The sequence below is a fragment of the Sturnira hondurensis genome, unplaced genomic scaffold (genome assembly GCF_014824575.4).
Source record: "Sturnira hondurensis isolate 20B ecotype Veracruz unplaced genomic scaffold, ASM1482457v3 Scaffold0021143, whole genome shotgun sequence".
NCBI lineage: Eukaryota > Metazoa > Chordata > Mammalia > Chiroptera > Phyllostomidae > Sturnira > Sturnira hondurensis.
This window is the reverse complement of record NW_028093774.1, coordinates 22,428,994-22,442,392: the sequence shown is the minus strand read 5'-3', so window position 1 is coordinate 22,442,392 and position 13,399 is coordinate 22,428,994. Positions and strand designations below refer to the sequence as shown.

At 48.5% G+C, this 13,399-nt stretch overlaps 1 protein-coding gene across 5 annotated transcripts in view; it reads left to right on the top strand.

Moving 5' to 3' along the window:
* The window catches only part of RGS6 (regulator of G protein signaling 6), a 478,446-nt gene that overhangs the window by 384,302 nt on the left and 80,745 nt on the right, over nt 1-13,399 (top strand). For all 5 annotated transcript variants that reach the window (XM_037031645.1, XM_037031642.1, XM_037031641.1 and 2 more), the window contains exons 4-6: nt 7,642-7,692; nt 10,940-11,046; nt 12,276-12,327. In XM_037031645.1, the coding sequence (XP_036887540.1) occupies nt 7,642-7,692; nt 10,940-11,046; nt 12,276-12,327 (210 nt within the window). The remainder of the gene's footprint in view (nt 1-7,641; nt 7,693-10,939; nt 11,047-12,275; nt 12,328-13,399) is intronic.

The following is a 13,399-nucleotide window of genomic DNA, read 5'->3' as shown; positions in this document are numbered from 1 at the left end:
CAGGCGAGACTGGAAGACTTCACCTTCCCTCTACTCGCTGTTCTCTTTCACTGACATCCAGCCTTGAATGAGGGGAAAAAACAGTCTGAATTGCCACCCAGCATTTTTGAATGCATTCATTTTTTTGAGATTTCTTTCTGCACAAAGAAAAACGGGACATTTGAAAGAAGATAACGCTGAAGGATGAAAAACCCCCGAACCTGTCATCTCAAACAGTGGCTGCAAAATGCCCATCCGAGGTCGGCGCTGGTCTGCGATGAGGTTTCCCTGGGCCACAAAAAATTGAAAGAATTTTTTAAAATGCAGTGAATAGGTGCATATGGATGGATGTATAGTATGTGATGTCTATCTGCATAGAACTGGTGACCAGCAAGCATTTATCAACCCCCCACTGCATGCCAGGCCTCTGCTCGGTGCCGGAGGCGGAACGGCACCACACAGCCCTCCCCGCCCAGAGCTGCAGTTTAGCCAGTGCTGTGAGTTGAACGGTGTCTCTCCAAAAGTTCATGTGTGGAAACCCCAACCTCCAGTACCTCCCAATGCGACCTTATTTGGACAGAGGGTCGCTGCACGTCAGTTAAGATGAGCCAGTTAGGGGTTAGGGTGCACCCTAATCTAGTATGACCGGTGTCTGTATGAAAAGGGAGAAATAGGGTTCAGAGGCACGCACACAGGGGGAAGGCCATGTGAAGACAAAGGCAGAGATGGGGTGATGCATCTGCAAGCCAAGGAACGCCAAAGATTGCCAGCAAACCACCAGAAGCGGGGTGCCGGTCGTGGCAGGGGAGGCGCAGAACAGACTCGCCCAGACAGCCCTCAATGAACCAGCCCTGCCAGCCCCTGTGTGTCAGCTGTCTGGCCTCCGGAACTGTGGGACAATAAATTTCCCTGGTTTCCGCTGCTCGGTTTGTGGTACTTCGTTACAGCAGCTGCAGGAAACTAAGACAGAGAGGCAGGCAGGCACTGATCAAATAAGCACATCATAAACGTCTAATTCCAAACCGAGACAAGTGCTCCGAAGAGAAGGAACCCAATCCCTGCAGAGGGGAGCCAGAGGGCCTGGATCTGGCCTGGGGAGCTGTGAAGGCTTCCCCAAGGAGGCAGGGCCAGGGGGCTGTGGGAGTCAGTGGGAGGGAGCGGTGCACTGGAGAAAGGGGAGCATGTTAGCGGCCCAGGGAACAGTGTGTGCAAAGGCCCTGCAGTGGGGCCTCTAGAGTAAAGTGCCTTCTGGGAGTGGAAAGCTGGTCCATGGGGCAGAGGAGAAAAGGAGGGAGAAGAAGGCTTAATGCGGTCACAGCACCAGGATGATGCTCAGTTTGCTATATTCGACTGAATGACAGTGGGGTGAAGGCACCTGTTTGGCTTTCCACCCTCAATTTCCAGCAAATGTGCTCCCGGGGAGCAGGGGCAGAAAAGCACCAGAAAGGGGACCCACTCCCTCACTGAGGCCCCATCAGGCTCCTAAAGCTTCCCTGCCACGCCTGCCTTCGTTTCTCCTTCCGTCCAGCAAGCTGTCAGCAGATCCCTTCCTGAAGACATCAGAAGACATCTGAGATTCTCTAAGGCCTAGAATGAAAAGCAGACAAATAACACATGAATTTCACCTTGCTGCTGTGTCTCCCGGCCATGCGGATGAACTGAGTCATGCGGATGACTCGGTTAGACCCTTGGCTCCAATACAAGAGTCCCGAAACATGGACGGAATCCGTAGCTAATGTGCGTTACCATAATTGTGCGCCAGCACCGGGGGAGCATCACCGCCCGTGCAGCCTTTCCTTTGACCCTCCGAGCCCGTGCGGCAGGTCTCATCATTGTTGCCCTCACTTCCATTTGGGGCAATGAAGGCACAAGGAGACAGGCGGCCTGATAACAAACCTTCCGTTTCAGGAAAACCCTTTCCTTCCCCCAGCTGGCCCGTGAGGAAATGGAGACTAGGTGGGTGGTGGCCAAGAAACCTGCTCAGGGTCACGGAGTTCGGCAATGCCAGAGCGTGAGTCGACCCCAAGTCAGTCTGACGCTGTAAACACTGTTTTATCGCTTCACGTGCTCGGTGAGCAAGGGTGTATCCGTTCAATCTGCCACGCCTTTCCTGGAAAGAGCTCAAGCCCCTGGACCGCGCAGTCGGCCCCAGCAGCGCCACGAGGCCCTTCCTCATCGGTCTGGCGGCCAGAGAGTCGGCGCCCCTCTGCGAAGCCCAGTTTAACTGTGCCTCTTGCGCTCTCTGCTAGCTAATTGTTGCATTTTTAAAGGGTTTTTTTTTTCCAACTAAGGCATAAAAGGAAGGTCTGAAACTGTAAAAACTGTCCTCCTTTAGAACATCCTTCAATTTATCTACAAAAAGGAAATGATTTACTTACATCACAGGCTTATTGTAGTGGGATTACTCCAAAGTCTGGAATATAGAAAGTGCTCGATAAATAATACCACAGAGTAGCAATTGTTATTATCACTAAATTAATGTCTCCTTCAGGGGGAGGAGCTGAGTGGTGCAGTGGAAGTAATATTTGGCGGGAGGGGGCATGGGTTTCCACCTTTGCTCTGATATCGGCGCCAGGATGTGCCCTTGGGCCTCTCTGGGCTTCATTTTTTTCATGGGTATAACAGTTACTATATCTTACACAATTACTGTCAGGGTGGTATGTGCTAACAGGGTCAAGTGCGCACTCTGGCCTGGTACGCAGCGGGCGCTCTGGATGTCGCTCCCCTTTCGGGAGCGTTGGCCTGCAATGGCACCTCCAGGCTCGATGAGCTGGCACAAAGCCGCCTCCTTCACGCACAGGTGCAGCCGAGACCTTGGCAGGTCTGTGAGAATCCAGTGTCAGACTGAGTCATAACCTTGACTGAGGAGCAGGAACCACCTTACCTTTTGCTGGGCTCCCGGAACCGTTTACTCAAACGGAAGTATCTTTTCCTCATGGTGAGGATTGATAAGTAAGTTATCGATTGCTTCAGTTACCAATACTGGGATACATACGCTACCAAGTTTAAGGTAACTTGGAATTTGCAGGTGACTGGAGCCAGTCTGTTTATCAAGTTTGCATAATTTAGTCTGGGCTCAGACGGATACAATACTTCGGGAAGAATGGAGGGAGGGAGTGTTTCCTGTAGGATCTGCTTGTGATCTGACTTACTGGGGAAGAAGTTCCATGAATCAATATCTCGAAATCTAAATCGTGGAGCCAACTTAAAACCCCTGAAGACAAAGGCCAGAATAGAACCCTTTTATAATAAGGGTCTCTTCCTTGAACCAGAAAGAGAACTCCTTAAAATATTGGAAGATCTTACCAGCTTACTCAAATCCAGTTTATGTTGATGTAGAATTACTACCACTTCGGAGGTCTCTGTGGGGGGAGGTCCCTGAGTCTCACTCCGAGGTCTCTGTGGGGGGAGGTCCCTGAGTCTCACTCCGCAGAAGCAAACAGGAAGCGAGGGGAAGAGGGAGAGGGGGCGGGGTGGGATCGACAGTGAGGGGTGGGGCAGGTTGCCCCCCTCTGTCCAGGACTATGGGGAATAGCCTGGGAGAATCGACAAAACGCCACTCTGAGGTTCTGGGCCCGTCAGATGGCCAGAGAGAGGGCCCAGAGGAGAGCCTCACACTCTCCACTCCTCTGGGAAAAGGCCGCTGTGCGAGTCCTGCCTCCGACCCCCAGCGCTCCGCCACCGCTCACCCCGGGAGCAGCGGGCGTCCGGGTGGGGTGGGCGCAGCGGGCGTTCCTGTTCCCCGTGCTCTCTCCTCTCTGAGTCTGCAGCCCGGATTCCCCACGTCTGTCTCAGAGGCCAGGTCTTTCCTCCCTGCTCTTTAAAACGAGAAGTATTTTTCTAAGTGCAAAATAATGTATTACCTTCTATGAACTCCAATGATAAGGAAATGTAAAGAACAGAAATTTCCTATAGCGTGACCCTCCCCCCACCCCGAGATGACCTAAAGTTAGCAGTTTAAGTACACTCGCAGAACGTTTCTTCTCCCTACTGTGTATATCTGTGCAAGTGTGACTAGTAGAATATAAATGCAAGTAGATATTTTCTATTGTAAAAATCATTTTGTGATGTATACTGTTTTCAGTATGCTTCTCTATTTAATATAATAGGTGTTCAATAAATACTTACTGTACAATGAGCCATAATTTATTTATACAGTCTCCTACTACAGAACTTTTGAGTTGTGTCCAAAGACCCTTCCAATAAACATAATTATATATATATATATATGCCATAATTGAAATGCATATATACAATACTTACAGACACATAACACATGCCTGCCCATTATAAGTATTTCCATAAATACGCTAACAAACCACTGGATTGTGAAGAAGTGTTTTGGGTGCTTTCTGGTGTATTTCAGAGATACCCCTGAAATGCATGCTGGTAGATTCAGCTTACTGTTAAGCCGAGAGTTTTAGGACCTTGGGGCATAGAGGCTGACTATCCCACAGCTGCTCCCAGGTTTCCACGGTGATTTTTAGCCCTGGGCAGGGCACCTTGACTAAGACCAGAACCAGAACCCACCGGTGATTCCAAAGCTCAACAATGAATTGCGGACAGAATGGAAAAGTAATCGTTTTGAAATTCATTTTGTAATAAGATGGAAAGAATGGCTGGGAAGGGTGGAAAGAAAGATGAAAAGAAAGAGAAAAGAAAAGGAGAATGGTTTCTCCTGATGGTTATTTAGACTCTTCTCGTCTGACTCTACAGTGTAAGCACTGCAGGTCTTCTCATGGAAAGAGTATTATGACGGATTTTTCTTCCTGACTTCTTCCTGGGCCTGAACCGGCAATAGTTTCCTCTTGCCACCAGGCTGGAGGCCAGCCCCTCTGGCTCAGTTCTGGGAAGCCCAGGAAGCCCCACGCCTGCAGGAGGAGAGTGTCCACAGCCCTAAGCACCGTCGAGTTTGCTGACACCACTACGGGGTGCCCGTGGCATCGGAGGGGTGGTGAGGAGGTGGGTGCTGCTGCCACTAGAGGGCAGTGGCCAGGAGGAGGCAGTGCAGCCCTCCACCGGGCAGGACAGTCACCCAGTCCCCAGATGGAGACCCTAACTGTCACGGTGGCTGCGCTCGGGACCAGAAACCGAGGCCTGGGGTCCCCACCGTGCTAGGAGAAAAGGAAAAGGGCCTTTGTGACTTTCCCGTTTTTACAAAAAAAAAAAAAAAAAGTGTGTGAAGGATCCTTCAGCTCTGTGAATGCAAATGGGGCCTGGTGGACTGGGGAGACAATTAGGCTAGACACTGAGCCCAGAAAGCCAAAAGCGGGTAGAAATCCAGACAATAGTGCCACAGGCTGGGGTGCGGTGGAGGGGGAACGGATATGACAGCGAGGAAGGGGTTTCAATGTGAATGAATACTAATTAGTGACATGGATATTAATGATGACAGTAATTAACAGGGGAAAGGAAGGGCTGTCATTGTCCCAGGGTGAGTAATCAGTCTTGGCAGGTGATAAATAATGGTTCAGCCAGCTCAGCAGAAAGATAATCCGCCTGCCCCGGGGAGAGCTGTTGCTGATGCTGGAAACCTCCCCGTTTCTAGGCAACCCACAAAAGAGAACTATTTTTCTTTTGAGGAAAAAACAGGTTAGAGTCTCTCCCCCACCCCCAACTTGGGATTACAGTTCTTATTTGATTTCTGCTTTGTTCTTCATTTCCGAGGACAAATGTTGAACTTGTATAATTTGGCGGAAACGGACCCACACGCGCAAGCACACAGACATACTCTCCCTCGCTCTCAAAGAATGTGAATGAGGAGGAGAGTTTTGGATGCAAAGTTTAGCTCATAGACGTCAGCCCGGAGCCAGAGCCAGGAAAAGCTTAGAAGTCCTGCTTCTGAGGTTGAGAAGTGAGGGGTTTGCAGGCCAGTGTCAGGAGGCTGGTGCTGGGGGTTGGGGGGCGCACAGAAAGAGCAGGATGGGACCCCCGGCAGTTTCCTGTGCAGGGTTCATTGACGTTCCAGAGAGCTGGAGAGAAACACAAAGTCTAGGCGCTCAGGCCTGACCTGGTCTCCCCTCTGGCAACCAGTCAAATTTCTGGAAACCTTATTTCTGAGTGCAGGACAGTAGCCAGAACCCTCAGCCAGTTCTCCAGCCTTTCCGCTGGGGATCTATCCCAGGGGCGCTACCGGCGGGTCCTCTCCCTCCCATCAACCTTCAGACCCACGCCAAGACCCATGCTGCCCTTTCAGGCTGTTTGTTTTTTTTATCCCACATCCCATCCTGAAAAGACAAGGCCACCTTCAAAGGTCTGTACTCATTTAAAGTGAGGTGTGGGGATGACAAAGGTGGAGTGATCCAAAGTTTAGAATTCACCAGAAAATTGGACTCCTCTACTTCCTTGTGAACTGTGCTGCCCTACGAAACACTGGTTCTAGGTGCCACGTTGTCAAAGGAAGGTAAACAAAAGGGAACTGGGACCAAATCAGGGAGGGGCTCCAGGGCCCAGCCTGCAAGGAAGCAGCGAGGGGCCCGGGCGTGCTTCCCCTGGAGGGGGCACTCAAGGAGACATTGACGGTGTATTAGGTGAACTACCCAAATATTTGAAGAGCTGTCTCACAGAACGAGAAGGTCTGGGTTTGTTTCTAGTATCAGAACGCAGAATCGGGGCCAAAGAGAGTAAGTCGCAGAGGAAGTGGTATTTCTGCTCATAGAAGTCAGAGACCATTTGACTGGGACAGGCTGGGGAGGAGGGGTTTTGTGAGTTCCGAGGTTCTAGGGTTTTCCAAATGCAGATTACAGCACCTCTTGTCCAGGGTGTTGCCGATGGCACTCATGTACTGCCTGGGGCAGGAGTGGATCGGCTTTAAAAGTCCCTTCTGACTCTTAAGATGTTACATTAATTGAGATAATACTAGATGCCAAAATAGGTAAGCCCCACATTTGCGGGCCGGGGGCAGGGGCAGTTAACACGACAAACTTTCAATCAGGTCAGACCCAAAATGGACATCAATTTTCATGGTTCTTCAGAATCCCAGGCTCCTTCCACATTGTGGCTCTGCCCACCCAGGGCCCTTGATGACCTTTCTATTTAGCCAGCAGATGGGAAAAAAAGGGTATGGGGCTGTGGAAGGTCATGTAGGAGTTTGTGTGGTCTGGGTCTAGAGGGGGCATAGGTCACTGCCAGCGTCAGAACTCAGCCCACCGCAGGAGAGTCTGGAAGTGTAATCGAGCCGTGGGCTCAGGCGATAGGCAAATATATAAAGTGCTCCCCACAGACACAAGGGTACTTTCTTTCAGGGTAGGCCCAGGATGGAAGAAACTAGAGATTCTTTCAGGAACCTGGTCAGCCCTTCTCAGTAAAGGGTAGGGAACTGAAGATACCTCTTCCCACAGGAAATGGCCTACAGGCATGATCAAACTTCACCAGTCTGCCTTGGGGAAGTCATCCAAGTCTCCATTCACAGGAAGTCCCCTTCCATGAGCTCCCTGGAAAATGGACGCAAGATCGTTCTAGTGATCAGAGTAGAGGTTATTTGGAAAAGATGGGATTATGACTGTAGAGGTGAAGTGATGGGTGGAAAGAGTTTGCTGGGTAGAAAAGCAGCTCTCCAGGTGTGTGCTCATGCAAATTAGGAGTCTCTTAGGTGAACATGTTTCTTCTGTCACGGGGCTTTGCACCCGCAAGGTCTTCAGTTGAATTGCTTTATCGTTGCAGGTACTGACATTGTGCAGTGGCTTATGAAGAACCTTTTCATCGAAGACCCAGGTACTTAACCTCCGACCCTGACTTTGTCCCCCGTGGTGTCAGTAAACATCCCATAACCAAGTTCCAGACTAGATTTGCCTACCCTCCTGAGAACTGGGCTTATAAATGCAAATTCTAAAATGTAGGATCACTCTTCTTACAAATGAAATTGATTTATTTTTCTCTACTGAATACCTGTCTTTAAATTTAAACCACCCTTGGAGAAAATGAGCAGCCACTGAGAATGCCAAAGAGCCCAATACAATAACATGTGAAATGAGATGAATTCTCATTAGCCACAGCAATTAAAGATAAGTTGTAGTGCTGTTATGGAACAGCATTTGAGAGCCGGGTCTTAAAATTGGATTGCCTGATCCACAATTAAGATGTTTAATTATTTGCCAAGATGCCTTCTGTTTTCTGCTTCTGCGAGTAGTGAAGGAATGATTTTTTTTCAACTTTAATTGTGCATTTCAATTAGGAAAATCTTACCAGAAAAACGACAACAAAACTCTGGTCAATCAAACAGTTTCCAAATCTGTCCTCCCACTAGTAAATATGCATTAAATTTTATTTTATAGCCTAATTAGAAAATAGGGAGTTCCTGAAAAATGAAAATTCTACATAAGTATAGCTTATTACCCATGTGTTGTTAGTTAATATTTTTCTGAATTTATTCACTCCCTGTCTTAACCGAGTATTCTTGTTGCCCATCGTTCATGCTTATAAATACCTGCACATCTGTATTCTAATGGTCTTATGGATCAGACCTATTGGCCCCAAATTAAATGGCCTCCAATTGCTATGCTTTCTAAAGATTTTTTTCAAGTGCCCCTTCTAGGTGCCTGTTCTTCAGCTGTGCTGCCTTGCTGGGGTCAGGATGTCAGATCGGGCATTCCTGTATTTTAATCTGATGCTCCGAATATACTATCGACTACAAAACAGTACAATTTACATAGAGTTTGATTAAATGCAGTTGCCAGAAATCTGAGTGCCAGAAAAAGCAGGTCGTTAATGGAAGTGACAGTAGCCTTTTTCACCCCCTTGATTAATGACCATTCTCATGACTAGTGAAAACTCTTAATTCTAGTCAAGTTCTCCATCCCCAGGGGAAAACTCTACATGCTAATCCTTTTAAGAAAAGAAACTGAATCAACTCATGTACGTGTTTTTCTTTTGCAGCCTGGACTTCTTCTGACTGTCCACTTATAAAAACTAGACTAAATAAGTCTCTACTAACACTAGACTAAAATACAGTTTAGTTCCATGTATTTAAAGTCAACATTTCTTTTGATTATACTGCTAACCTGAGGACCACCTTCCTTCACAGGGTTCTCTTCGCCTCCAAGAGCACTGTTTTCTCACCCTTCTAAAATAGTCATTCTGTTACTGACATATTTTATTATTGTTGTTGTCGTTAGTAGTAGTATTAGTAGTTAATCATAGTTAGTAGTAGTTAGTCGTGGTTATTAGTAGTAGTATTAGTAGTTAGTCGTAGTTAGTAGTAGTATTCTGAGAACCCTGAACCAGCTGGTAGTGGAAGAATAGGTTCAGGCATCCTCTCTGGCCCTGGTGTAAGAGGCTTCTGTGAAAGGTCCAGAATGACCAGGATCATGGCTGGAAGGTCCGTTGTACTCTGATGCCCTTGAGAGGACATCCAAGGGCATGTGTTGACAACTATTGGGGCTTCTAAGAAGTGGTTGAGCAGGAGAAGTTAAGATCAACTAGCCCTGGCTGGTGTGGCTCAGTAGATTGAGTGCTAGCCTGCAAACCAAAGGGTTGCATGTTCAATTCCCAGTCAGGGCACATGCCTGGGTTGCAGGCCAGGGCCCGGGTAGGGGGCGTGCAGTAGACAACCACACATTTCTGTTTCCCTCTCTTTCTCCTTCCCCTCTCTAAAAATAAATAAATAAAATCATTTAAAAAAATAGAACAGTTCACCAGCTGGGAAAAGAAGGGTGGAAATGAGACACACAAAGGCCCTGGGAAGTCTTGCCTGTCTCACTTCCACCCCTCTCTCTCTTTCTTCTTCCTGTCCGCCACATGTCTAAGCAAAAGCCCTTTTTCCTGAAGAATGAAATGAGTTCTAGCTCCCAGCCTGGTGACAGGAAAGTCACCTTCTTACTGGAGTTTGTTCCTCCTTTTCCTGGGAAAGGAGCAGCTGCGGGGGATGAAACACCCCTTTCGCGCTGGACCCATGGTTCTCAGAGCGCACGGGTCATCACTACGCGAGTGAACGAAAACTCTGTTCTTTTGATTCCACCAGTTACAAGTGTATGTTCCTTCTGAAGCAGGCCAGGTGCTTCGTAAAACACAAAACACCTGGATTATAGGCGACCTCTTGAAAAGTCGACGAGTAAAACCAAGACAAGTCACTTAAAAAAAATTAGAGCTTGTGAAATTAATCATTCCTAAAGACTCTTCTTGATCGATAATTTCCCCCTCCAAAAATCAGTTTTTACCAGTAAGAGTACTTTCATGTTTGTGAAGAATGCTTTTATATTATCATGCATGGTAGAATCATTTAAATGTATTGTTTTTCTTAGCTCTCCTCAATATACATATGAATATAAGTTCCTAATGATTTATGTGAATGTATTTATGGTTGGTGCTAAATTAACAAAACATGTTTATTGTTGCAAAAATATAAATAGTTTTCTCAGATTGGCCTCCCTGTGCCATTGCCCACGACACAGCTCACCACAAAATTGAGGTTTTCCTTTGTGTTCAGAAGAGAAGGGACTGTCACATCGGGGAACACTGTGCGGGTTCAAAGTCTCCACAGGCAGGGAGGCTGCATACCCATTTCCGAGAGTAATTAGAAAAGGTGACAATAAAAATATGAATCAGAGCTGTCAGTGCTTCATGAGTCCCGACCCTGCACCAGACACTGCTCGGCACTTCACGTGAAATGTCTCAGTTAAGTAGCAGTTTATCTACACCAAGTCTCATGATCTTAACCGTGAACACCTTCCCCTGGAAGTCTTGGTTGGGGGGTAGGGGGAGGTTAAAGCAGGGTCAGACTCACGGCGGGCAGTCAGAGAAACCCCAGACACAGAGCAGCACTGCCCAACCGTGGACATCTTCCGCCAGCCCAGTGCAGTCGTATCGTGAAATTGTCCATCAGTCAGTCGGTCCTGCGGTTATCTAGGGGCGTGACGTTGCCTTCCGGGTGCCTTTCTGCTCTCACAGCTGACATTTCAGCTAAGTAGCCCCACACTCTGACAGCTTCCTCATTACTTCTCTCCCTCACACCCTGTCCCCACAGGGGAAGCAATACACTTGGGAAGCCTCATAGCTGCCCAGGGCTACGTCTTTCCCATCTCGGACCACGTCCTCACCTTGAAGGACGACGGCACCTTTTATCGTTTCCAGGTAGGCCCGCCAGTTCCTCCGCCCAAAGAACCTTTTCGTCTCATCATCCTCTGGCCACAGTTTAGAACCACATGCAAATACTGAGTACCTTTAAGGGAGCAACCCTTACCTCCCCCCAGCTCTGGGAAAACCAAGAAAACTCTTGTCTGGGCCGTGCATTACTTCACCCAAACAATACAGAAAAGCCCTCACAGAGAACCTACTATTTATTGGACAGTTTACCCATAGTTCCTCATATATTCTGAAGAACAAGCATCTGGAGGACAATATCACAAGTGGGAAAACTGCGGTGTTCAGAGAATTAATAGGGCACTTACTGAATCTGAGAGACAGACCTGATTTGAGCCTAAGTCAGCCTGTTAGCAAAGTCCTCGATCATTCTACTGTACCGTGCTGACTTCCTGATGTGACCTTTTTATTTCCTGCCTCCTAACCCTTCCCACCCATTTTCCACTGTTTTAGTCAAATCCTGTCCTAGATCTGGGGCAGAGGATAAAGGGTTGTATCAAGGTCAAAACCAAAGGGTTGGGAAGCAGAGTTCTTTGGACAGGGCCAAAGGGTATCTTAGTCTGCTCAGGTCACCTTAACAAAATACCACAGACTGGGAGGCTTACCCAACAAGCATTCATTTCTCACAGTTCTGGAGGCTGGGAGTCCAAGATCAAGGTGTCAGTCATGTCTGGTTTATGGTGAGCACGCTCACCCTGGCTTTCAGACAGCTGCTGCTTGTTGTGTTTGAGAGAGAGAGATGCTGTTTCCTCTTATAAGGACACTAACCCTACGGGATCAGGGTCCCACACTAATGGCCTCATTTAACCTTAATTACTCCCTTACTTCAAATACAGCCACATTGAGGGTTAGGGCTTCATTATATGACCTTGCGGGAACAAAATTCAGGAACTTGGGGCTTGTATCCAATAAACCATGCCAGTTTGACTTCTGTAGTTAGACTTCTCTAGTCTCGGGATAAGAAATTTGTGCCCTATAAACTAAGTTTCTCACTTTCTCATTTATTTTGTTTACCTGGTTTCATTTCTCAACACCTACAGTAAAATGTTGACTGGCCTCAGCTGCGTTAAGAACAGGAGAGAGTTGGGCTATGATGTCAGCATGAAGAAGATGGAGACAGAGCCCGTCCTGGGTGCAGGGGAGGGCTGACCCTGACCCCTAGGCAGGGGCGAGTAAGTGCTGGCATGCTTCTGAGTCCTGACACCTCTTCTCTTTTGCAGGCCCCGTACTTCTGGCCTTCGAACTGCTGGGAGCCTGAAAACACTGACTATGGTGAGCAGTGCAGCCACAGCCCACACTCAGTGTCACCCCTGGGAGTGCAGAGAACAAAGCCTGGTGTCTCGTGACCGGAGCGCACGAGGAGGAGGCCCTCTACCCTGCTTAGCCCTTTGTCATGCACTTGACATGTAATAAACATCCTGTTCCACATAATGAAAAAAAGGCAGAGGACCCTGAGAGATGCAGCCATCGGAAGGAAGTGGGGGGAGGAAGAGGTCTATCAGGGGTGGCCAGTATGTTTGTTGTGTGGGACCGTGGAACACTAGGATCCCCAGCGACACAGAACAGTGGCTGTTGGCTGTTCCCTCCTGGGAAGACTAGGTCAAGAGGCCACCTCCCCCTGACCCTTTCTATTCTCCTGGACTCGCTAAGGCTTATGGATAACTCATTGGTGTTTTTGATCATTGGAATTTACGGGAAAATGGAATCAGACCGGAGACGGGTGTACAGCAGTTACCCTGGCCTAGAACGACAAACAGTGGGTGAAGCTGGGAGCTGGGTGAGCAGGGAGTTACCTTTGTAAAGGGAGGGATCACTGGACTCTTGCCATATACTCTCTGTGGAGACTTTATTTTTACGTGCCAATCTAAAGGAGTGATTTTGACCCTCTTCTTCAGATAAAGAACCTGAGGCCACCTCCTCACCCTTGTCACACTGTGTGCTACCTGTCTGGAAGCCCCATGGTGGTGGGACTGTTCCACCTAGGTCACTTTCTTATCCCCCAGTGCATGCCAGAGGCAGAGCTGGTGCTGAGTATTTGCTGGTGGTTCCAGTTCCTTATGAAAGGTTCTTGGCAGACCCTCAGCAGAGGCAGCAGAATTTGACCTCAGACTGAGTGGCTCCGAGGCCCACGCTCCTACCCTGGCCCCATGCACGACATCATTGCAGCAGCACCCACCCCTTTGCCCAGCATCCTCATCGCTGACTTAGCTACTGGGTGGTCCACAGTGGCTCTCCTTGGCCCTGGGACCCCTGAGGAGAGACCTGCAGCCCCTCCCAGGCTCTTGGCAGGATCCTTTGCACAAGAAGGCAGAGTTAGCTGCAGTGGGTGGTGTAGGGGTTGGGG